The following is a 27,262-nucleotide window of genomic DNA, read 5'->3' as shown; positions in this document are numbered from 1 at the left end:
ACAATAACTTTAGCAGAGAAAAATTAAGCAACAAGGTAATCTGATTAAGTTCCATGCTTTAGACCAGAAACATTGTTTTTATCCTCCCATTCACATAAAAGACAGACAGACAATCAAGCAAATTTAAGGGAAATAAAAGAAAATAACAAAACGGTCCAGAATACTTAACTGGCTTTCACTCTGCATTATTTCACAAACATAGATGTGGACTCCTTGGCTGTTTTTTTCTGAAATATTGATCAGGGTCACCTTTTCAGTTCACTCAGTAGTAATACTTCTAAATCAACTTTCTATTCTTTGGGCTTGCAGAAGCCTTTGTGGGAGATTAGATAGTGAGTTGCCAAATCTTCGTGCAGTATCACCAGCAGCCAAACTCAGCTCTGCAGAAAACGGAGTTTGATAAATCAACTTTGGTTATGACCCTGCCCTATTAGACTGACTGCCCCTTCCCGAGGCCTCAATTACCATTCAGCATTTGCCACCTACTTGAATATATGATATATTCCAGACTTGCCAAAACTTATTTCAAGGTACTGACTTTATTAGTAGCCAACTTCAGCAGTCTGTTTAAACACATTGCTCCTCTCAGAATTGCTGTGACTGTAGGAACCCTTTTAATCAAGAATTAGTTTACAAAAAACCTCCAGGCTTGCTCTCACAAACCAACAAACCCACCCTTTGCAGTCTCAACTGAAGAGCAATTTTGGAGTAGTGTCCTTGAGGAAAACAGAAGTTTTGTGTCAATCTGAACATTATGATTTGTACAGCAGTCAAAGGGAAATATTTCCTTCAAAGACCTTCAGTTGTAATCTCAATCATTTTGTTGTTTCCCAGTTCCTTCCACAACATCTGAATTAGGAATGAAAATGCGTTCCTGAACAATGCAAAAACACCTCCAATCAGATTGATGGAGTGCTCTATGGTAAACACATGTAGTCAACATGGTGATTCTTTGATATTTGTTGTTGTGAGCTGGTTAGGGATTGTTAACATTTCAAAGAGAAATCTGAATGCTCAGTAATCAACCTCAAAAAAAGACACCACAGATTCCCCAAATTAACAACAAACTTACAGTATATAACTCAGAAATTAAACAAGACAATCACTATTAAATTAACACTGCAGATTATATTGTCTAAAGTATTAATCCAGGTCTGTGCTTTACTGGCCCTCAAAAGTCCCTTTAAATGTCACACAAATCCAGAATGTTTCATTCTCTTCTTTGCGGGGATCAAACCAAAGTTTCATATTCTGGAATGCCCCCATTTCTCTTCAGCCTTTCAATTACTGTTCAAGGCACATGGTGGTTTCATTGTGATCCCTCCACTAGCTTTGGCAAAGTCATCCTACAGCTTTTCTTTTGAAGCCTCTGGAATCTACAGCTCCAGTATGGCCTCCATGGAACTGCTGTTCGGTTGCTTAACATCAGAAAAGACCCTTGATTTTCAATAGTCCATATAAAACTGCAACCAAGCTGATTACATCTAGAAATCAATTGTCTTTTACTGACAGCATTATTGTCAATTTGTTCCTTTAGAGTGCAGCTAAAGCAATCTGCCAGTCCTGTTACCTCTTCTCAACTTTGTCTTAGACTGAATACAAGATTCTGGATTAGTGGTGCTGGAAAAGCCCAGCAGTTCAGGCAGCATCCGAGGAGCAGTAAAATCGACGTTTCGGGCAAAAGCCCTTCATCAGGAATACAGGCAGAGTGCCTGAAGGTTGGAGAGATAAATGAGAGGACCAGTTGCAGACTGTGCCATGGATAATAGATCTAGTATTTACTCTAATTGACATGTAAATCTGGCTTTTTTTCCCTTGACATCCAAGAGGCTATAAGATACTCAAGACCCAAAGCTTAGCTGATTTCCAAATATGAACTTGTCTTGTCTGCTGGCTTTGTACTGTCTGAATTCACAGAAATAAAATTAAAACAGAGAATCTCACTAAGTTTCACTCATCTCCTTGAAAATATGACATACACAACCTGTCCCTATTTGGAAATTAAAATTAACTATCTTTATTCCAAATCTTTTGATTCTTGATTTTCATCTATTTTTGGGATTCATGTGACTGCTTCTGCGATGGCAGACACACAATATTCATTGAAAACTTCTGCAATTTTCTTATTTCAGATTATTAAATCCACTATTAATTTTCCACTCTGCCCCTCTAAGTGGCCAACGCTCACTTTTAACTATGCTTCCCTTCCCCATAGTTAGACAAGTTTTTATAGTTGGCCTTTATATTTTTTTGCTGATTTTCTTTCATTCTCCCAAGTTCTCCCTTTTTATTTACATTTAGTCACGAGATATGGGCATTGCTGGCTAAGCCAGCATTTATTCCCCATTCCTAGTTACCCACCATTCTTGTTTCGAGTTATCCTTTGCTGGTTTCTAAAATTCTCAATCTTCTAATCGACCACTAACCTTTGCAGCATTGTACATCTTTTTCAATTTAATACCAATCTTAATGTCTTTAGTGATTCATAGATAATTGTATCCTTCTGGTAGAATCTTTCTTCCTCATTAGAATACGCCTCTCTTGTGAGTTATAGCATATGTCCTTAAATGTCTGCTGTCTTCTCAACCTTTGAATCCACTTATCTAGTCCACAATAGCCAATTCTATTTCCATAGTCTTATAGTTGCCTTTATTTAACCTTAAGATATTAACTATCAATGCGTAATTCTCACTCTCAAACCAAATGCCAAATTTTCTCCTATTGAGATCTCTCTTGACTCACAATCCATTACTGTGGGGTTGTCCTGGCTCTTGCTATCTTCCAATTGTTGAAGTACGCTCTACGAACTCATCCTGCAGACAGTATTGTCTATTTGATTTGAGAAATTGATGTGAAAATTAACATCATTATGGGCGGCACGGTGGCACAGTGGTTAGCACTGCTGCCTCACAGCGCCAGAGACCCGGGTTCAATTCCCGCCTCAGACGACTGACTGTGTGGAGTTTGCACGTTCTCCCCGTGTCTGCGTGGGTTTTCTCCGGGTGCTCCGGTTTCCTCCCACAGTCATGTGCATGTCAGGTGAATTGGCCGTGATAAATTGCCTGTAGTGTTAGGTAAGGGGTAAATGTAGGGGTATGGGTGGGTTGCGCTTCGGCGGGTTGGTGTGGACTTGTTGGGCCGAAGGGCCTGTTTCCACACTGTAAGTAATCTAATCTAATCTAATCATCACAATCATTGCTGCAAAGGTAAACTCACCATAGTCTGACCAGACCATAGGGCTGCTGTCTCATTAAAGAGAGTTGATGTGATGGTTTAACCTGAGGATCACCAAGCCTCAGGTGAGGAGAGAGATTGAGCAGAGCCCTTCGTGGTAACCTCAGCCAGTGCAGGAATGAGCCTCCACTGTTGGCATCACTCTGCATTGCAAAATAGCTGTCCAAACAACTGAGCTAACCAAGCCTCAGTCCTTGCAGTATATTTCTTGCAACCCCTTGCATTTCTTGATATAGACTCTATTTTGTTCAGTAGCTAGTAGTAGGGGCCTCTAAAAGGACTCCCACCTTTCCTTTCGTCTCATTTTTAATCTCCACACAAACTGATTCTACATTTTGAACTTCTGAATTAAGATAATTTCTCGGTATTGTACTGATCGCATCCTTTATTAATAGAGCTGCCCATCTTTTCCTTTCCATGTGTCATTTCAAAATGTGAAATACCTTTGAATGGTCAGGTCCTGGCCTTGATCACCTTTCTTCGTTTTGAGGCGTGAGCAAAACTGGCTCGGCAAACATTTACTGCCCATGTCTAATTATCTGGATAAGAGAGCCGATACCTGTATTTTTCATGGCTAATCCACTTAGCCTGCACATCTTTGGACTGTGGGAGAAACCAGAGCTGCCTGAGGAAACCCACGCAGACTAGGGGAGAAGGTACAAACTCCACACAGACAGACACCCACAGGTGGAGTTGGACCCAGGTCCATGGCGTTGTGAGGCTGCTGTGCTAACCATTGAACCACCTCATTAATGTTCTGAGAATCAGCTCTCACATTACACTGGTGATCTGTGCTTCCATCTCTCAGAGTCGAGAGTGTGTTGCTGGAAAAGCACAGCAGGTCAGGCAGCATCCGAGGAGCAGGAGAATCAATGTTTTGGTCATCTGCAGTCCTCACTTTCTCCTCCATCTCTCAGACATTTGTTTAATTAAAGTCCTCTCTTACTGACTAATTTACCATATACTGCCATCTTTGTGCTTGCTTACTCTATAGATGATTTCTAAGCAATCTACTCAGAGAGACTATCATAACACTTCTGGAGTATGTGAGACTTGAAGCTGGGTCTTTTGGTTTAGAAGTAGCGACACTACCACCACCACCACACTAAAAGAGTCCTTGCTTCCTGTGTATACTTTGCAAGACGACTTATGTTTATACTAGCTGAAATTCAACAGAACTGTGTCTGGTACTACTGGCTACTGAAATAACTCCACAGAGACTGGTATCCTGTCACCAAGTCACCCTTGATCCAGCTTCCTCAGAGCCAACTGTCAGAGTATACAGAACCTCTGGAGCAGGTGTAACTTGAACCCGAGCCTTCCGGTCCAGGGGCAGGGGACCCTACCTCGGTGCCACGTTACTTTTCTATGCAGTATTTTCTGACTACGGAGTTAGCTGGTCTACCTTTTCCTTTTCTACAATTTTAAATCGGTTTGCCTGAAGTTTAGTAAGCCAGCTCAAACAACAGTCCAATTTAAATATCTTTACACTGGTTGCTGTGACTTTTTTTCTAACTGGCAGATTCAAAATAATTGGCTGTCATTCATTTAACTTAACATGTCACGTTGTCTGTTTTGTTCAAAGAAATTTGGCTCCTCCCTTCAACTGTGGTTTGACACCTAGTTTGAACTGGCCTTGCAACAAAGGTATAAAAATAAGCTGAGACACAGAAATCTAAACTGCACTTGTATCTTTTAAGCTGCTTATGTACAGTGACTGGATTTAAAAGGAAAGTGCTTCACTAAACCTCAACAAAAATGCTCCATTCATGTCACAGCTATCCTTTGTATCAAAGTAATTTTGGTTCCATTTTCTACACCAGCCATTCTGAAGGTCTATGCCTGTTTGTTCAGAATTATGGGCAGCTATGAGCCAATATCCATTAAGGTAAGACTACATAAGCCAGTTTAATGCAGGATCCTTGCAGCAAGCATTAAAGAATGCATTCATTCCATCTTTGTCATTTGAATTCAAATTCAGGGTCTAGAGGTGAAAGGACTCTGCTGAATTCCTGGGTGTTAAATCCAGACTTCTGAATTGCTGAATCAATGTCACTATCTCTGTACATTTAGGTCCTTGCATTTTGCTAGTGCTCTTGGGGAGAGTTTAAACTATCTTAGCAGGAGTGCAGGATCCAGGAGAGAATGTTAGAAAGTAATACCAATGTGCACAAAATGCTAGAAAAGGCAAGTAGCAGTAAAATAGAGAACAGTAATTTAATATGTGGAGCTGGATTAAGGGGAAAAATAATGTGGCCTAAATCTGGGTTACACGGCATGTATGTGAATGAATGGAGTCAGCAGACACACAACACCAAGGGGTTATAGTCTGCAGGTTTATTTGAAATCACAGGTTTTTGGAGTGGGACTGTAATCTGGTGTGGTGTGACTTCTGACTTTGTCCACCCCAGTCCGACACCGGCACCTCCACATCATGAATGAATGGAGTATAGTTAATAAAATTAAGGAGTTACAGGCACAGATTAGCTGGCTATGGGTCTGGGTGGGTTACTCGTCAGAGGATCTGTGTGGACTTGTTGGGCCGAAAGGCCTGTTTCCACACTGTAGGGATTCTATTATTTTGAGTGTTAAGTATTTCTGATGGCACGATGTTCAGGAAAGGGAAAAAAGGAAGAAGGTGGTATTTTTGGTCACAGAGAGAGTTGCAGTATTGGGGAGAGAGGATGTTTCAGAGGGTTCAAGGACTAGAGCTAAGAAATAAAAATTGTGCAATTGCATTGCTCGGTATTATTATTTAAGTCACCAGCTATTGGGAAGTATAAAAGAAACACAATTTGCAAGGAAGTTATAGCGAGGTGCAAACTTCATAGAGTCAAAATAGGAGATTTTAATTACCCAAATATAGACTCCAATAATGGTAGTGTAAGGAGTAGTGAAGGATTAAATTTTGTTCAGGAGAATTTCCTATCGTATGTGCTCAGTCCAACAAGAGGCCCTGCTGAATTTGGTTTTTCAGAATGAAATGGGTCGACGAGATCAAATGGCAGTGGGGTAACAGTCAGGCAGCAGTGATCATTGTATTGTAAGATTTAGGATGACAATGGAAAATGACATTGGTCAGTACAAAGTAAGAATAATCAACTGGTGAAAAGAAAACTTCAGGAGAGCAGTAAGAGAGATGGGTTGGATACATTGGAACTAAAGGTTGACAGAATGAACAATAGCTAAACAATGGGCTGCTTTAAAAAAGGGAGATAGTTTAGACAAGATATATTTCCTCAAAAAGGAAAGGTAGAACAAACAAATCTAGAGCTCCCGGGATTAAAAGCAAATAGAAATTAAGTTAGAGAAGAAAAAGCATGGAGGAGTTGGACCGAAGGGTCTACTTCTGTACTGTTCATCTCTATGACACACTGACTCTAAGTGTGCTTATCATAGGCATTAGTAAATACAATTAAAAACCAAACTAAATATAGAAGATTCAAAAGAGAGGTGAAAAGCAAATCCAAGAAGCAGAGGGATTATGCAAATAGACTGTCAACTAATAGAAAAGGATATTCCAAAGTAATCTATAAACACATCAATAGTAAATGTGTGGTAAAAGGAGGCAGGATTGATTAGGGACCAAAAAAGGATTTACTCATATATGCAAAAGGTGTCTGAGATGATAATTGAATACTTTGTTTCTGTCTTTAGTTATGAGACATATATTGGCCAGGCCATGGCAACAGAGGAGAAAGCTCAATTATTAAAAGTATTTAAACCTGATAAGGAGGAGGTACTGGATCAGCTGACGGTACTTAAATATGAGAAAACACCAGGACTGGATGAGATGAATCCAGAGAAGCGAGTGAAAATCTCAAAGGCACTGGCAAATATCTTTCAATGTACTCTGAATTTGGCAGTGGTGTCAGAGAATTGGAGAATTGCAAATATTATTTTCTTGATCTAAAAAGATTGTAAAGGTAAACCCAGCATTTTCAGACCAGTCAGTTTAACTTGAATGGTGGGGAAACCTCTAGAAACACATACTTGGGACAGTGATGATTTATTTGAAAGAGTCAACATGAATTTGTTAAATGAAATTCATGTCTAACTTTCTGAAGTTTTTGAAGAGGTAACAGAGGGGGTTCATGAGGCAAAAACTCTTGGTGTGATGTACATAAATTTCAAAAAAGGCATTTGATGCAGTACCCTACAACAGGGCTGTGAGGAAAGATAAATGACATGGAAGGTAAAGGACAGTAGCAATGTGATAACTAACTTTGCAGAGTGAAAGAGAACAGAATACAATAGTTGGTAAGTATTTTTTGAGCTGGTAGAAGGTTTGTAGTGGAATTCCCAAGGGCTGAAATTGGGACTAATGCTTTTCTTAATGTACATATAAATGATCTAGAGTTTGGTGTGTGGGAAACAGTTTCAAAGCTTGCAAGCAATCCAAACTTACAAGAATTATAAATGCTGAGAAGGACAAAGTAAAATTTTGAAAAGAGATTGAGAATTTGTGGGCTGGGTGGATAAGTGACAGATGAAGTTCAGTGCCAGGAAGGGTAAAGTTGTGCACTTTGGTACAAAGAACATGGAGGAGCAGTATAAATTAATCGGACATTATTCTAAAGGGTGTGGAGGAGCAGAGAAACCTGCATATAAATGTATACTTGGTCATTAAAATTGGCAGGACAGGTAGAAAGAACTGTTAATATAACATACAGTATTCTAGGCTTTATAAATAGAGTACAAGACCACAGAGATAATGATGGACTTATAGAAGAAACTGCTTCGACCTCAGCTGGAATATTGTGTACAGCTTTGGGTGCCACAGTATAGAAAGAGTGTGAGCACATTGTAGATAATGTAGAAGAGGTTTCTGAGGATAGTTCCAGGGATAAGACACTTCAGTCATGGGGAAAGATTGGAAAAAAAATTTTTTTGGAGAGGAGAAGGCTAAGAGGAGACTTGCCAGAAGTTTTCAGAATTATGAAGGATTTTTGAACAGAGTGGATGGGGAGAAACTGCTCCCACATATAAATGGTTCAAGAACTGGAGTGCACAGTTTTAAAGTGACTTGCAAAAGAAACAAATACATGGAGAGAGAAACCTTTTTTTATGCAATTAGTAATTATGCAATAGAATACCTGCTTGGAAGTGTAGTGGAGGCGTTCAGGACAGCATTCGATGATAATTTAAATGGAATCAAAGGAAAAAAATATGCAGCTGCAACATTTCCTGCGGTTCAGGAGTTTAGAACCAGAGGCACAATTTAAAAATTAAGGGAATGTCATTGATATCCAAGAAGAGAAGAAATTTTTAACTCAGAGGGTGCGAATCCTTGGAATTTTCTACCACAGAGGGCCTTGGAAGTTCAGTCTGTGAGTATGTTTATGATACAGATTGATAGATTTCTGAATACAGGATTATGGAATGGGGGAAGTGGTGGATTGAAGGCATTGAAGTGTTCGATCAGCCATGATCATATTGAATGGTAGAGCAGACTCATTAGACTGAATGGACTACTCCTGTTCCTCTGTACCTAACTATGTTGACAGCATTGTTTGCAGTCATATATATTGCCTGTATTTTCTTCCAAAGTGCAGCACTGCTCATTTATTCATACTAAATGTTAGTTCTGCTAGTGACTAGTCCAGCACAGCTCATTTGAAACATCATTGGCTATCTTGTTAGAAACAATTGTTCCTGCCCTCAGTTTAGTTCCATTTTTTATTTTGACCAGTTTGCGTGTAGTTTCTGAATCCACCTCATTGATGCTTATTGGAAATAGCAGGGGCTGTAACAAATATCAAACCCTGGAGCAATTCAACCAGTACTGAACTTCCTCCCCACCATCCTGACTGCCTGATATCACTCTAACGAGTCCTTGCAGTTTCCTTCTCAGCCAATTTACTGTCCAGTTGCAAGTTTAGTTTTGAACTCTCACCAGTTTGAAGTCTTTTGTCAAAGACTTTCTTGAAATCTGGAAACATAGCGTCATAAGTCTTTTCACTTTGCACTTAGAATTTCTCACAATAGCTCAGGACCTCCCTACCATTGGACACACTCAGAATTACGATGGTTTGTGTGAATGCTGTTGTGATAGAATATTATAAGCCATGTGGTGCCTAAAGAGAGTTTTTACTACCCTCTGCCAACTGAGCTTTGATTTTTCTTTGAATGAATTAAGTTGAAGAAATCTAATTAATTACAGATGGGAGCCATAAGAAAAATAGGTCTCCGCCTTGAACATGGAATTTTAAACTGGTTCCAAAGAAACAATTTATTTTGCATTGACTAATAGCTGATTGTAGTAATTTCTAAAATCAGACATGTTTGCAAGACAGACAAATAGATTAGTTCTGATGCAAGTACCAATCTTGTTTGATCTTGATTTGTATTTGGAAAGATTACATTAGCCCCTGCCTCGTTACCTATAATACAGACAGGGTCTCTATCATCCACACAAGGGTTGTTCTAATAAAATTATTTATGGTATTTGAAGATTCCATATGGAGATACGTGTATCTTCCATCAAATATGGGATTGTATTCCTCAGGGCGGCACGGTGGCACAGTGGTTAGCACTGCTGCCTCACAGCGCCAGAGACCTGGGTTCAATTCCCGCCTCAGGCGACTGACTGTGTGGAGTTTGCACGTTCTCCCCGTGTCTGCGTGGGTTTCCTCCGGGTGCTCCGGTTTCCTCCCACAGTCACAAAGATGTGCGGGCCAGGTGAATTGGCCATGCTAAATTGCCCGTAGTGTTAGGTAAGGGGTAAATGTAGGGGTATGGGTGGGTTTCGCTTCGGCGGGTCGGTGTGGACTTGTTGGGCCGAAGGGCCTGTTTCCACACTGTAAGTAATCTAATCTAATTTTTCTAATTGAAGTTACCCAGCTCTTAGTTCACATCTAGTGACAACAAATTCTCTGTATATTACAGAAGCTGCGTAGTAAAGGGAAAAGTAATTGGGAACAGTTATTATTGTAAATGTTAAATATTTTTATAATTTAATTTGGTTTTACCAGTTGAACAAAAAATAAGTTAATGAAGAATTCCTGATGTAACCTATTGTGTCATAAGTAATAAGAAATGCTGTCACAAACAGCTTGAGAATTTTATTAAAAAGATATATTTTAGAGATACTTTTGTTTTGCAAATTGAATTAGATATTATAAAACAGAATTTGGCATATCCACTTGAAATAATCCTATAAGAATAATACTTTTCATTTTCAGATTACAGACCAGGAATATGTTTATTGATTAATGCATTGAAGTGGTTTTCACCTCCCTGTCCTAAGCAAAATTGGTTTTCCTCTGCACGCAGAACAATATCCATGTAAACATGGCTTGATTTTAGTCACTGTTATAAGTTATATCTTAAATAATGAAAGTATTTCTGAACTAATTTTAGAACCAAAGTCCAGAGCAAAAACCTGTGCCTATGTTACCTCTTGAATTGTAATAACCCACTCTGAAATAATTTCCCCTTTGTGACATGAAGCAATTCGACTCTATTTTGATTTGGAAATGTCCCTGATTTGAAGAGACCGAGACAAAATTGTTCTGTGTTTATCGCACATGTAATTTTGATTTTCTTCAATTTCAAATATTTAACCAGTTCCTGTCAACACAACATAGTCTTTACTCTAAAAGCCACTTGTTGCTATTGGATTCATTATGATTATGATTAGATTTCCTACCATGTGGAAACAGGCCCTTTGGCCCAACAAGTCCACAAAGACCTCCGAAGAGTAACTCACCAGATCCATTCCCCTACAATTACCCCTGCACCTAACACTACAGGCAATTTAGCATGGCCAATTCACCTAACCTGCACATTTTTGGACTGTGGGAGGAAACTGGAGCACCTGGAGGAAACCCACGCAGACACAGGGCGAATGTGCAAACTCCACACAGTTGCCTGAGGCAGGAATTGTACCCGGGTCCCTGGTGCTATGAGGCAGCGGTGCTAACCACTGAGCCACCATGCTGCCTCATTTTGATAATCATTTTAGCCACCTCCAGTCTATGAACCATCTCTAAGGTTTTACTTTAATTTATATAATAATGTGATGAAATCGTGATACTTTGAGACTCGTGTTATTTCTTGGAGCTTTGGAACTGAGAATTATTCCTGCATTCACTATGTCTTTGTTAATTGTCCACTCCCTCGCTGTGAGATAATTTCTGAACCAAAAACAGTTATATTACTTCTCAAAAACAAAAAAAACCCTCATACATGACAGCTATGGATGGCAAAATATCCCTTCTATATATCTTTCAAATTGAAGAGACCCCTTCCTTAAATTGAATAATTTCTCATTAAATCAATAAATGTCGGTTTATAAATATGAACATTTTTCCCAAAGATGTTCACACCCGGAGATGCATGTGCCATTTATAACATCCATGTCTGATTCACCTGTTTTGTGTCCTTTGTAAGTTCCAGAAGTTTCACAGAAATAAATGTTCGCATTTCTGGGAAAGTATTTGATGATTGAGCTCAATATATATTCTTGTCTTTGCTTTTTAAATTTGGCTAATGAATAGTTTTTTTTGCGAATGCTAACCTACACTCCAATCATATAAAAGGCATTTAAAGCAACAATTGTTCATTTAATTAGTAATTGGACAGTGCAGCATGGATAAGGCATTGAGATATGTGCACTATTATTGGGAGATGAACAGTGAAATACCAGAAATAGAACGTAAGCTCTGATCAGGGAGGCTGTGAGCACAATTACTTTTTCTCAAATCCTTCTGTGACACTGCAGGGGGAGAAAGGACTTTGAAACTTGAAAGGCTAGGGTTCGCTTTCAACCTCAAAAGCCAGGAGGAAAGGGCTCTGAAATTTGCTCAGTACTCCCAATTCACCATTAGCCTGTTTCTTCCTTTAGCCTCAAGGCATTCTCCACTATTTGAAAAGACGTTAAGAAATTCAATCACAATAGAAGGCCCAGTTTTGAACATGTTTCACTTGGTGCATAGAGGTTTGGACTTCAGGCTTTGTGTGGGGTGAATTGAACTGAGCAACCATTGGAAAGAGAAAGAAAGGTGAATGAGCAGCCTATGTGCAGACACAAATCCTGGCAGAGCAAAGGCTGCTCTTCCTTGATCTTTGCATAGGCAATATAAAGGAGCCTGCTTGTGACTGAGTGTGAAGCACAGCCCATACTAAAGTCAATATAGAGCATTTGGTTTACTGCAAGAGTCTTGTTGAGTTTGTCTTGTAATTGAAGCTGCTGTTGACCCTGTATTGGGGACCATTTTGTAAAACCATTTATTTTGCATAAACTAAAATAATAAACCTTCTTTCTGTTCGGCTGATTGTGATGGTGTGACACTAGTTTGATTTAATGATTACCCACCTGACCCCTGAGCTCCAGAGAGCTGCTTAAATAGAGAATAAGTTCACTAGGAGGCACACCAGTAGAATACTAATGAGCTGGTTAAACTTCACATGGCACCAATCAGTTTTTTTTCCTGAATTACTCTAATGGGAGCGGCTTTGTATGTGAGGGAGATTACAGAGGATTGCCCTCATGGCCGGATATTTTCAAATGAGACTGCGACTTGCTTAAAGTGAGCTCCAGGCTTTCGTGGACTGACGTATTCGTAATGTTGAAGCTTCTAGTCTCTATCTCCAGCATCTAGTGGCTGTGTACATTTGCAGAGCTGATACAAAACAATCCTATTGCTTATTTTGTGAAAATCAAAGGAGCTGGCAGCAATAAAACTTCCTTTAGACACGTAAGTTCTAGGAAGATGTAATGTCACTCAAAGTTGATTTTTGAAGGTGCTTTATGTGCTGATGATTAATGAATTGGTGATCCATGTTGAGAGTTTAGAGGTTTTAAGTAACTTGTCACTGTTTTAACCAGTGTTTTTTCCTCCTAACCTATGATTGTTTGTTCTTCAGATCTGGAGCAGTAGTACTTGTTCACAGTTTGTATTGCATAAGTCAGATGTCAGATGCTAATAGAAGAGCAGTTTCTGTTTCTGTAATCAAATCACACTTGTTGCCATGCCATATGGTTTGTTGCTCTCGCAAAATTGGTTTGGTACAGACAGCCAATGTTTATTTCTCAAACTGTCAAACAATGTGACTCAACGGAACAGTGTGGATAACAGAAAGTGGTGGAAAAAACCCAGAGGTTTGAGAAAATAGACACATTGGACTCAAAACACAACTGTTTCTCTTATCATTGATGCTGCCAGACCTGCTGAGTTTCTCCAGCACTTTCTGCTTTTGTTTCAGATCTCCAGCATCCACGCTGCTTGACTTTTAGAAGAGTATGAATGATGTGTCTGTGCTCTGTTGTTAATTACTGCATGGTGTATATTTTTGTGGCAAAAGATATTTATGTGCTATCTGGGTGTATTAAATGATTATGTTTAAGTACAAAACAAATGTTATTTCAGCTAGCAGATTGGATGTAAGGCTTGTGTGAGCATGAAGCCTCAAGGCATCATTTTGCGTATTAATCTCTTTTTGAAAAGTGTGAAATGCTTAATTAATCATGGGTAATACATTTCCAAAAAATATTAAAAATGGCTAACATCTTTGTAAGAATGTTTGGAAACTGAAAATCGCATGAAGGCATAGTTGGACTTACCTCTTGCCTCTAATCAGATTTCTTCCCTTATTTTTCTTTTTCTTTTCCCCTTGTTATCTCCTCTTTGCATCTTAAGAAATTCTTTTTCAGCTCTTTCTCCCTTTTGTTTGCCTTCTTCCTTCTGCTATTTCCTGTTCTCTCTTTTATCCCTTTACAGGACATTGATTAGGTCACTTTTGGAATACTGCATTTCAATTCTAGTCTCCTTGCTATAGGAAAGATATCATTGAGCTTGAAAGGGTTCAGAAAAGATTTACAAGAATGTTGCTGGATTAGAGGTTTTCAGCTATAGGGAGACACTGAATAGGCTGGGGCTATTTTCCCTGGAACATCGGAGGCTGAGGGGTGACCTTACAGAGGTTTATACAATCATGATGGGCATGGATAATGTGAATATCCAAGTGGTATTTCCCAGGGTAGGGGAGTTCAAAACTAGAGGGCATGGACTTAAAGTGAGAGGAGAGAGAATTAAAAGGGATCTGAGGGGCAATTTTTTTATGTCGTGTGGTGCGCATGTGGAATGAGCTGCCAGAGGAAGAGGTGGAGGTGGGTGCAATTACAACATTTAAAAGACAGTTGGATGAGTACATGAATAGGAAGGGTTTAGCGGGATATGGGGCAAATGCTGGCAAATTGGTTTAGAGCAGTCGAGAATATCTAGTTGGCATGGATGAGTTGGACCAAAGGATGTGTTTCTGTGCTATACAACTCTATGACCTGAAAGAGATAGTTGTGAAATTCTTTCTTTTGATGAATTGGGATTGAAGTGGAGTAAATGGGCTCAGTATTCAGCGAGTGTAATTTTGTTTTTAAAATAACAGAACTTGCTTCAATGTGATGTATTAATGTCAGAATCTGTAGGTATACTTTTCAAAGATTTGTTTATCCAAACTGGTTGAAGCACTTCTTCATCATTTACAGATGTTCCCCTGCATTGTTGTAGCTAGCACATGATATGCAGGAGGAATCTTGCAGCAATGCAAAGTAGACTTTATTTGAATAGTTGCTGTTAACCTTTTCATGACGGTCTCAGCTCGCTCTGAAAGCGAACTGATGTAATTCAACATGAAATAATAAGCAAGGAAGTCAAGGGATATGGAAGAAAGAGGAAAGTGAGATTGAGATCATAAGCAGATCAACCATGACCCAAATAAATGACAGAGCAAGCTCAAAAGAAAATAGATATTTGCAGTCACACAGTCAAACAAGCAAGAGTCACAGAGGCATGTAGAGATATACCTATAAGTGCAATCAGATGCTAGCACACTGCTAAGGGTGTGCATACATACAGAGTCAAGTGCACACATATAAACTGACATGCAGTGTCACATTCAAGCAGACAGAGAATATTAAGACCATAAAAAATAGAAACAGGAGTAGGCCATTGGGCCCCTTGAGCCTGCTCTGCCATTTAGTAGTATCATGACTAATCTGGCATTCCTCAAGTCCACTTTCCTGCATTGTCCCTGTAATCGTTCATTCCCTTGCTGATCAGGAATATCTGTCTCAGCTGCATGGACTGGCACTGAGGCTCAGTGGTTAGCACAGCTGCTTCACAGCGCCAGTGTCCCAAGTTCAATTCCACCCTCGGGCAACTGTCTGTGTGGAGTTTGCACCTTCTCCACATCTCTGCATGGGCTTTATCTGGGTGCTCCGGTTTCATCCCACATTCCAAAGATGTGCAGTTTAGATGAGTTGGCCATGCTAAATTGCCCATAGTGTCCAGGGATGTGTGGATTAGCCATGGGATATGCAGGGTTACAGGAATAGGGTAGATCTGAGTGGGATGCTCTTCAAAGGGTTGGTGTGGACTCGATGGGCTGAGTGGCTTGCCTTCACAATTGGGCATTCTATGATTCAGCCTTAAATATACACAAGGATTCTGTACCACAGCTATCTGTGGCAAGCAGTTCCAAACACTTTCAGCCCTCTGAGGGAAGAAGCTCTACCTCATTTTAGTTTTAAACTGGTGCCCCTTTGTTCTGAGACTATGCTCTCTGGTCCTAGACTCTCCCATGAGGGAAACATCCTCTTAGTATTCAACATGTTTCCCTTAAGAATTCTATGTTTCAATAAGATCACCTCACATTCTTCTAAACTCCAATGTATAGTGTCTCAACCTGTTTAGCTTTTGCTTATAAGAGAATCTCTCCATACCAGAGACCATCCGAGTGAACTTTTTCTGAACTGCCTCCAATGAAATAGTATCTTTCCTTAAATAAGATATACTGGCACACACAAATCAAACACGCACACATAAGCAGTTGCACTCAGTCATCTGTCCAGACATGCATACGCAGACACAATAATCTCAGTTAGACTGAGAACTGAGGGTTTACGTTTCAGTTATGATGTTTTAAATTTGATGAGAGCTACTCAAATACAAGAAAAATTCCTGAATTAGTGATATGAACTTATTCCCAATAGTGAATTTAATTTTGTATTTGGTGGAACAAAACAGTAAAAGTAAAATATCAGCTCAATACCTGCTTCAGTTTCGACTTGGTTTGAATGCAGTGAAACATAAACAAAATGTTATGTTCTCTCTCACTTGCCGAGTTTGCTTATGGTTCAGCTGGTAGGACACTTACCACTGAAGTTCCGGATTTAGGTCCCACTCAAGGGCTTGATCACAAAAATAAAGGCTGCCTTCCCAGTGCATGATTGAGGGAGCACCGCACTGTGGGAAATGTTGTGTTCCAGATGAGATATTAAACCAATGCCCCATCCACTTGCTTTTTGAAATGTAATAAATCAGACAGCACTATTTCAGAGGAGAGAAGAGAGTTATCCCTGGTGTCTCAGACAATATTTATCACTCAAACAACATCACAAAACACAAATTATCTGGTTATTATCACTTTGCTTTTGTGGAGATTTGTTAAGAACAAGTTAGCTGTCATAATTCCCACATTACAATAATAGCTATACTTCAAAGGGGTTTTTTCAGCTGTAAAGTACTTTGAGGTATCAGGTGACTTTGAAAAGTGCTATATATGTTCAATTGTACTGTAAATATATATAAATTGTAACAAAAGTTAAGAATGTGCTAATGTTGCTTCACAGCTCTAGCAGCCATAATAACTTCTCATAGACACATGGTATCAACTTTGATGCTGATTCTGATTTGAGGTCTGCTTCCTTCTTCTAGAGGATGAAATTCCTGGCACCTATCACAGAGAGAGGAGAAACGCAATCGCAATGCAGCCACACACTGGTGGGCAAAGCTTGAATAAAATCAGTGAGGAGCCATCAACATCCAGTGAAGATAGATCTTCTCTAATAAAGAAGGAGATCCATGGATCTTTGTCACATATACCTGAGCCTTCCATCCCATACCGTGGGGCACTTTTTGCTATGGACCCAAGGAATGGCTACATGGACCCACATTATCGTAAGTACTGCTTAGATTCATTCATTTCAGTTTTAAAGAAGCTAAGAAAAATGTCGATGTTCGTTACTTGCAGATGATGTTTGACCGGACATCTCATGGGTATTGCTAAATTAATCCATTTGGAGGTTGATCAGCCTGACACTGGTGCTGCTTTTGGTGTTTAATTCACAAAGGAGGTTCCAATAGCTTGGGTTGTTTCTGGTATCCAGTCCAAAGCATGCTGGACCAGACCTGCACCCACTTCACCATCTTCCTTTTTCATGCATAGTCCTGTCTCGCTGTCCAAGAGACATTAGGAAATGTGATCATAGGAGGTGCCTGCAGTCTTGCAGCAATTATGGTATGTTGATTTACTTTTACTCCTGTTAAAATACATAGTGTGATTCAGAATAATTTCTAAAGCAAAACTGGTTCAATAAAATCCATTGTATACATATTGAAGGAGTATTTCATTTAAGTAATACTTTTAGGTCACACCTGTGTCCATTTTTGAACTTCATGTTTAAATGATATGCAACTGTGGTTTTCTCAAAATAACATGAATCTCCGTGTTAGATTTCTTCATCGTGTTACAATTAGAGGCTTCCTGTGGTGATGTGGTAATGTCCCTACTTCTGAGTCAGGAGATCTCAGTTCAGGTCCTACCCGCTCCAGAGGCATGCAATAACATATTTGAATGGGTTGATTAGAAAACATTTAACGCGACTACAACTAGGATTACTTCCTTATTCTTCTTCTGGTCGTCCCTGAATATGAGGAGGATGCTTCACACAGAGTAAAGCCTGTGGTAAGAACCTGGACATTGAGCCTTTAATGTAGGGATAATATTTTGCTGAAGCTACTATACGTGGGGTTCTGGTTCTCAGACTCTTACCACCTTTCACTCGTGCATTAGAATAATGGTAAATCGACCTTTTTTTTATTCTATGAATATGTAAGATATTTCTTCCTTTTTGCTTGGGATCTTGCTTTTGTGCAAAACATCTACAGGTTGCGACACAATGAAGGAAATTAGTATTTGACTCATCTGTGACAAAAAAATTCGATCTGAAACTGGGTTGAGCTGATGGGCCTTGCTGCTGTTTCAAGATGAATTTTGTTAAGCAAATATTCCTTAGGGTGATGGATGTGAACTATATGTACTCCAGTAAGGTTCCTCATGGGAGACTGGTTAGCAAGGTTAGATCACATGGAATACAGGGAGAACCATCCATGTGGATGCAGAACTAGCTTTAAGGCAAAAGACAGAGGGTGGTTGTGGAAGGTTGCTTTTCAGACTGGAGGTCTGTGACAAGTGGTATGCCACAAGGGTCAGTGCTGGATCCACTACTTTTCTTCACTTATGTAAATGATTTGGATGGGTATATGAATAGGAAGGATTTAAAGGGATATGGGTCAAGTGCTAGCAAATGGGACTAGATTAATTTAGGATATCTGGTTGGCATAGATGAGTTGGACAGAAGGGTCTGTTTCTGGGCTGAATGTTTCTATGACTCTGAGTCTATGTGAACATGGCTTTAAGCTGAGAGACCACTTATTTAGTAAGCATTTTTAATACCTGTAATTATGGGAGAACAGGAGGGCACCATTGTAATTTGTTGAGATTTGAATGTTAATGCATCTGAATCGGAGGTTAAGCAACTTCTGAAAGATGTTTTGTTTGTGTCATTGTCAGCTTGGATGTTTTCTGTTGTTTGACAAAGTAACAGGGGGCTTTTCAAGTTGTATTAAGGTACATGGCAGCGTGGAATTTGCAGAAAATAGCAGTCACCATCAGATTGCCACTCTGTGCAAATGTTACAATGTTTAAAATTCCACATTCCTGGTTGGGACTTCTGATCTTGACTTCTACAGAAATGTGAAATGTACAGTCCCATGGAGAGTTTCATCACAGAGCTATGGCATCAGAGGAGAGACTGGACACACTTTCCTTTTACAGCATTAGCTACATGAAAGTAAGTTTCAATAACCAGTATGGATGAGTGGCTGAATGAATGAATTAGTAAGGTGGACAGGTGGATGTGGTTAGTCAGTAGGATGGGTGAGGTAAATGGATAAGGTGGTGGGTATAATGGGTTGGGTGCAATGGTTGGGTGGCAGGTGGATGAGGTGGCCAATAGATAGAGTGGCAGGGAGGTAAGGTGGCAGGCAGATGAGTTAGTAAGCAGTGAGTGAGATGGGTGGGTGGATGAGGGGTAGGTGTTTTGGGGTAATCGGTTTGTGATGGAAGGGGTTGTTAGGTCAGAGACTAGTCAGGTGATCTAGTACTGTGGTGGAGGTGTGATTGGATGTCGGTCATGTTGGGTCAGGAGCTTAGTCGGATGGCAGAGTTTAGGTCAGGTGGTGGGGGAGCAGAGTAGCAAGGATTAGCCTAGTCAAGATCTAAGTCGGTGGCCAAGAGAGGGGCTATTCTGGTTGGATTCTCGCAGAAGGTTGGGGTAAGGGATTAGGAAGAGTTGGGGGGGATTATTGTGAGTAACTGGGTACAGCAGTTCTGTAGTTACCCAGGAGTTAGTCCAGGACTTCTCTGTTGAAGCATTCCAGAATACCTATATAGGTATATCAGGACTGTCTGATGCTGCAACTCTTGCTCAGCATCAGAGACTTTTGTGGAAGTTCAAAAGGAGCAGGGAAAATCCTTGTCAGAAGGTCGACCTTAAAATTCCCCATGGAGGTCAGCTTTTGCTGAATCTTTTGTGGGGCACCCATCTGTGATGACTCAGACTAGAAGATCAGAACCAATGTATACAATGTAATATTGTGCAGTTTACACAGAAGTCACATTAGATTGAATCACATTTTAATCAAATTTTCTCCTCATTTTAAAATTCTGGCATGTTGTAGTTAATATTTTCAAATTCAAATTGGAAACTATTTGTTTACTTCTCTGCACCAAATCAGGTGTACGTTATTGTGAAAATGAACACCAGAAGTGTAATATGTGTCCCTCCTTTGACTTGTTCTTTTCTGTCTTTCCAGGTCAGATGTATGTATTTTAGATTTGTAAATGCAAACTAGTCATGCAACATAGTTATGGGATAATGCTACCTAAATTAGTGTATTTTTTTCTGAAAAGGAAAGGTAAAATCTTTGGAATGTTGGTGCCTTGTGGTGAGCTATCAGTAGTGTTATTATAGGAATTCTAGTCTGGTGTTTAAACTTCATGTGAACACTTCAAAATAGTGCTAAATGGTGAAAATGTCTACCAGTCAGATCTCTAGATTAATCCTTGAATGGTGGATAATATATATAAGTCTCTGAATTATCTGATTGGCCATAGAGGTTTACAGCTCAGAAGAGGCCATTCAACCCACCATGATTATACCAGTTTATTTACTAATCCGTCTCCTGAAAAGGAATCCGTGAGTCTAATGGATGAAGAGATGATGTGAGGTCCAATGCACGAATTAGTTTGCCATGTGTGGGTGAGATAATATCACTTCTGGTTGTCTATTCTGAAGTTTGTACAATGATATTTTAATGAAGTACTTTCTGTATGTTGTAAGTTAAAGCACTTGACTTCAGACGTTTGATGTCAAAAGCTGAATGTGAAACAAGCATGCTTTTAAGTCCGTCCAGACTGCATTTCTAATCAACACATTGAGGCTCACAGAAGGGACTGATCTGCTGCTTTCTACATTAGCCAGAAGGTTTAGTATCTTGAGGTGAAAGGTCATTGGACAGATGACTGATTAGCCAGACAGCTGATTAGTGCGGGTTTTAGCATGAGGAGTACCGGAGTTTAAAGTATGTTTGATTGTCTCGTTAGCTTGGCTGCAGAGAGGAATGTGCACTTTACAGAACTTGATCAAAGACACCCTAAATCTCAAGTCTGGACATTGGTTTTTAGTCCAGGTACAGAGATTAGGATGCGGAACCATTTTATTTTCTCATTGATCCATTATACACTGGTGATGCTTGTGATGCCATTATCCCACAGTCGAGCTTTGTAACTGGGATTTCAGGGATCTCTTGTTGTGCAGTGGTAGTGTCCCTACCAGGAGCCAGGAGACCAAGGTTCAAGTCATAACATCTTGGAACACATTGAGAGTTTTTACAAATTCATGGGAGTACTAGATTTAAAAAAAAAACTTCTTGAATCAGTTAACACTCTCAATGCATTAAAATATATTGTGCACAATCCTAGATTTCAATGCTGCAGATACAGAGTTTAATTATTAGGAAGGAAATCATGTGGAGCGTGCTGACTTTTGTGTCTGAATATCCGATATTTATTCCTATTGGTACAGACCCACCAGCATTAGTACCTTCCCAAAGGACAGATATCTATATTTGGAGCCAGGCTCGGGATTGGTGGTTAGATCTTCAATCACAGCGAGCAATGAATGCCCATGTTTACACATTTCACAATCCAGCAGAAAACCACGGCAGGTTCATTGACTTGCTTTCTCCTTTCTTAGCATATGGAAGCAATTCTAGAGGTTTATTCTCCTCCTCCTCCCACCATCTGATTAAAGATAAACAAGCTGTGACCTGATGAATGATAACTTGTGATCTGAGTGGGATGAATGGTTTGGTAGCAGTGGGCCACTTCATGGGCAAGGCCTTTTTCAAAAGAAAAGTGTCACGAGTTTGTTTTCTGTTGATGAACTGTGTCTCCTTCTGTGTGGGGTCAACTAATTGGATTCCAAACCTCCATTTTAATGCATTTTCCTTGTTTGGAGGAGAGCATCCTTTTGTAGTGAAGTCAGAGCAGGGCAAGCCTTGGTGAGACAAACCCTTAAGTAACAACTATTTCATGCATTAATGAGACTAGACTGTATCTTGGTCTGCTCAGATTTGTTAGTCTACAAATGGAATACTGACTTTTGTATGATCACTTTAATCTTAGTATTTACTTCAAAATGTGGAAGTGCAGTAATAATCTAGCTTGTGCAAAAAAAATCAGGTAACTGATGTTATTTTTCCTTGCTCCTGAATGAAGTCCCATTTCTGATTGGTAGGGCTTTCTAATTCATTGTCTTTTGTGCCCTTGATGTTTTGGAGAGAGAAAGCAATGTTCGAAGGCAAATATCACAGGTTCCTTACATTAGAAAAGGACATTTTATAGAATGCTGAACTTTTGCTTAATGTCATATATGGTAAAATATTTGCTGTTTTACTGCTTTTTGCTATCAGTTATGAAGCTTATTGCCCACTGGCATTAATTAGTGGATATTAGTGAAAGCCTTTCCCACATGTGACTGATCTTAAGCCAGTCATGTGTAGCTAAGGAAATAATGCAGTATTCATTCTTGTTCAAACAGGCCAGCATATTTTCTGGATTAGGTTTAGTAAAATAACTCTTGAGTAGGCAGCATCTCACATAAGGGTTTGGTTTCATGCCTGTCGACCTTGGTGTTTGCTTAGAAAGTGTGAAAGACAAGAAGCGGCAGCGTGGTGTTTTGAACGACATTGCATGGATGACCCTTAATTTCTGCAATAGCTCCTAAATCTGTCACAGGTGTGTATCATGCCATCCACACAGTACTATACTATTTGCAAAGGACATTTGCAATTCAGTGATGGAGGGTGATCTTCTCCCCCCACACCCCCTCTCTCTTATAAAGTCAGTGTTTATTGCTGAAATGCTAACACCTGCAGGTAGAACCACCTGGCTGTCATTCCCTTGACGTAGTGCTATTTAGAAGTCTGCTGTTGCAGAATTTTGTTGGAGAAATTTGTTGCCAGCTATATTAAAAATAAATATGAAAGTAAAGGCACTTTTAAATATAACACAGAATCCCTTGGGAGCTGTGCTCAAATGGAGACCCACAGACTCCATATTCTCTGTTCAAAATCAAGCCTTGTAATCGATGGTTAAAACAAAAGGATATTGGCTCCACATTTGAGTAGAGGCTCTAAGGCTGCTTAAATGATTTGCAAAAACTCTTAGTTCCTGTTATCTGCAATATGCTTATTTTTGAGCATACAATCAAGGTGGTGAATAATATAGGCTGCTACTGCCAACAATCCACTTTCTCTATTTAAAAAAAAGGCTGAAGTGCAGCATTTCATGAGCTCACTTGGTGGATCCGAGAACAAACTCATTGCAAAAGTGCACTTTGGTGCTGATTTACAAAACTGTTGACATACAGTTTCTTTGCAGCTGCTTCTAATTGTTGTGCAAAGTTTTTTTTCATATGATATTTTGTTTAATCCATGGAATCTTTTATTTCCCTGCCTTTGAAATTCCTGGTGGCTCACTGGAGAAGTAGCAAACAGAATGGCCCTTGGGATAAAATGAAATGCACAACTTTGAAATGTCTTGACCCACATGGCTGAAGCATTCCTACTTTTATTCTGTACTCTTTGCATACTTACATGTGGAATTATTTTGTCATACTGTTTATAAGGAGCACAAAGCTACGCCAAATTGTGGAGGGTAAAGAATTATTGGATTTTATAAGTGTTGCACAATTATCCTTTTTTATTTAATAATTCCTGGACAGTTCTATCAAAACATTCTGAGCATAATTGTGTCTTGCTTCTTCAAAAATTAACGTCATCTGATCCCTGGATTCCTTCTATTAGTTGTAGATTTTATTTCCAGTGGTTGCAGTTACTTGATAGACCATTTGTAGGTCAGCTCTGATGTTAGTTAAGATATTACATTTTGCAATGCAAATGTGTGCAGCGTATAGTGCTTTTTACTTTAGAGGATTTCATGCAAAGGGGTGGTTGTAGAAGCCAGCTAATCAGGTAAAAACCTGGTTCGTATTTGGGGCCCAAACGTTGATTGTTTGTAATTTATTGCCTTCTTTATTCCCCCACCCATCCTCCCTTTCATCCCAATACCTTTATCAGTACTATTATTTCTATGTGGGTCAAGTGTTCTTGCTTTATTTATTCATTCATACCGGGAACTCAGCATTGCTTGGAGTGAATGCATCCAGACTTTGGATCTGTCATAATTTTCAGTGTTAGTCCATGGGATGGCTAGCAGGAAGATTCCTTGCTGGGGAAATCTGAATAGAATCTGTGTTCCTTGTGATGGAGTGCCCCATCTGGTAGACTGCGATATTAGTTTGCAGGGTGTTATCCATAGGGGCATAAAACTATCGTGGTTCCACAGAGCATACATTAATTATCAGCCTCTTCTGGCCTAGGATTCTCACATGGCACCTATTTTGATGTTGTTTTGCCTTGCTTTCATTTGTAAAGTTCGATGGCAATCCAATCACAGAACTTTGGTGAGGTTAGATGAAGTCAGGGAGACTTCTTTTAACATCTAAACAAGCTGACACAGGTGCCATACATGAATTGTACTTTGCCAGCGAGATGATCACTTCCGTTGCCAGCTGTGGAGTTTCTGAAAACATGTGTCACGTATGGTGAATTCCTGCATAAAGCTGGTGTCATCGTTTGCACATCGATTGATGTTGAAGGACTTCACATCTGTTTTGACACCAACCTTGAAATCAGAGCATTGCAGGTTCTATTGGTGTGTTGGCTTAGGTTACCTTTCTGTGTTGGCAGTGTGGTTCTCTTCCATCCTGTGCTTCTTTATTTCATAGAATAAGCATTGAATCCCCACAGTATGGAAGTAAGCCATTCAGCCCATCAAGTCCACAGCAATTCTCTGAAGAGCATCCCACCCAGACCCAACCTCCCTACGCTATCCATGTAACACTGTCTTTCCCATGGCTAATCCACCTAGCCTGCACATTCCTGGACAGTGTGGCAATTTAGTATGGCCAATCCAACTAACCTGGACATATTTGGACTTTTGAGGAAACCGGAACACCCAGAGGAAACCCACGCAGACTCGCGGAGAATGTGCAAACTCCATTCCACACCCAAGAGTAGAAATGAATCTGGGTCCCTGGTGCTGTAATGTAGCAGTGCTAACCACTGAACCACCGTGTGGCCCTAATTTGATTAGGGTTAGCAAATTTTAAGTATTTGCCTCAGCAAGGATTACTTCATTTGTGACTTTATTTGATTGTGATGATTTGTGTTTTGTCGATACCAGAGGTGAAGTTGTACAGCTCATACTCTTCATTGATATAAGTTATCCAAGATTCAAACTATGCAATATGCTGAGGGTGGGGGTTTTGCCCGAAACGTCAATTTTTGCTGTTCCTCGGATGCTGCCTGAACTGCTGTGCTTTTCTAGCACCACTCTAATCTAGACTCTGGTTTCCAGCATCTGCAGTCATTGTTTTTACCTAATATGCTGAGGGTGGATATGCTTTAGGGAAACAGGATTGTGATTGACTAGAATTTCTACTCTCTGACCTGCTATCATTGCCACTGTATTTATACGATCATTCCAGTTCAATTTCTGGTCAGTTTTAAATTTCTGGACAACACTTGGGAAGATGGGTAGAAAGTCATTCCCAATAAGATTCCTAGTCTTCATTTTGCTGTTTTCGCCATAGCTTTTATTATCTAGTCCAGTTCACCTTCTGTCAATTGTAATTCCCAGGATGTTAATATTGGGGAATTCAGCAATGTGTTGACACTCCCAGTTTTTGGAGATGTTCATTGACCAAAGGTTATGTGACTCAAGTGTTATTAGCCACTTATACATTCACAGTTGGAGTAGTGTTTGCAAATTTCCGGATGCTTTTTGAAGCTAATAGAGAGAAAATCATGTCCACTGTGGGTCTACCTGCTCTGAAATCACATTGTGCTTGCTGATGTACTCTGTTGACTAATCATTAGAAAGACTTTAGCAAAGCCCAAGTAGTTGTTGTAGCCATGTCAATTACCTTTGTTTTTCTATAACAGTACATTTGTATCCCTCACATCTCTATTTATTGCACATTCTTCCCTTCTCACCCACCTCTTCTCTAGCATATATACCAAAGTTTTCCTAGCTACAGTCAGTCCTGAGCAAAAGTCATTGGACCCGAAGTATCAATTCTGCTTTCTCTGCACAAAGGCTATTTACAAGAATGGCAAATAAGCTTAGATGATGGCGACAGAATCTTCATCTAATATAGATGATGGATATGAGTCTTTCCAAATCATGATTGGTGTCTCATTATCTGTTGTTGATGCCAGAGTCCTCTTGATGTTCACTGTGGTTATTACCAGTAGGAGATGGCAAGTGTTGATCTTGTGTCATCGAATCTTGATGTACAGCAATGTCAGTGTTGTATAGCTCACAGTTGATCAGTGTTGACTCACATGCATTATTTATTATCTGCAAATCATCATATATGACTATCCAGACAGTCCCGATAATCTACCTTCTAAGCTAGAGTCCTTGCCTTTTGTTTCCTGGTTCCTCATTTGTGGGCTGCCTATCAAGATAGGATTCCTAATCCTTGCACATCAGTAAAGGAAATTTAGACATTGGCTGGAGGTTGTTGATCCTTTCACTTGTAACAGTAAGAAAGAGGTATCTTCTCAAGTATGTTGCCTTTTGTAAGGGGGAGGGGGGTGCGGGATGCAGTGCTCTCTCTATTTTCTTTTGGCTGCATACCCTGACCGAATTTGGAGACAAATTTGCCTTCTACAACACCTGTTCAGTTTTATTGACTGTATCCAGAGGAAGGAGGGAATTCAACAGGAATTGCCCAAAGTGGTTGTTTAAAGGGATCACCAGATTCTTATAGAATTCCAGTCCAGGAAGGTTTTAGAGAATGTGCAAATGGAGCTAGGTCAGATTGTGATGTCCGATTAGTAGGGAACGAGTTGGACTGACAGGTCTGTTTCCATACTGTATGACTATGACTCTATTACTCAAAGGTTTTGACTCTCCTTATCTAGTCCTTTATGGCAGCTGGGAACTGATTGATGGAGTCAGTCTGTGTGCACACACTGTTGACCCTGCATATTGCATCTCTGGGGCCATGGCTCCTCTGACATCTCTTGCAGTTTAGCCTAAAGCTGCAAAGGGGCATGATGTGGGGTCTTGGTGATTTAGAGGCAATACACTGATAGGAGAAACCTACTGTATTCTCTCTTTATTTCCAAAAACATACTTTATTCATCCAATTTATAAAAAAAAATTTCAACTTGAATATGACAGAATTTACAATAAAATTCAACTTGTCCCCACGCTGTATATTCTGCTCAATATGATTGTAATTGGCTTAGTAGTCACAAAATAT

At 39.7% G+C, this 27,262-nt stretch overlaps 1 protein-coding gene across 2 annotated transcripts in view; it reads left to right on the top strand.

Moving 5' to 3' along the window:
* LOC132811908 (transcriptional activator GLI3-like) overlaps positions 1–27,262 on the top strand; it is a 381,995-nt gene that overhangs the window by 117,280 nt on the left and 237,453 nt on the right. The window contains exons 1-2 of one of the 2 annotated variants that reach the window (XM_060822860.1): positions 5,056–5,122; positions 16,953–17,195. In XM_060822860.1, the coding sequence (XP_060678843.1) occupies positions 17,003–17,195 (193 nt within the window). In that variant the 5' untranslated portion in view covers positions 5,056–5,122; positions 16,953–17,002. Of the gene's footprint in view, positions 1–5,055; positions 5,123–16,952; positions 17,196–27,262 lie in introns of those variants that run through there. The other variant, XM_060822859.1, reaches the window with a different exon arrangement.

This window comes from Hemiscyllium ocellatum, chromosome 4, assembly GCF_020745735.1.
Source record: "Hemiscyllium ocellatum isolate sHemOce1 chromosome 4, sHemOce1.pat.X.cur, whole genome shotgun sequence".
NCBI lineage: Eukaryota > Metazoa > Chordata > Chondrichthyes > Orectolobiformes > Hemiscylliidae > Hemiscyllium > Hemiscyllium ocellatum.
This window is presented reverse-complemented; position numbering and strand designations above follow the sequence as displayed.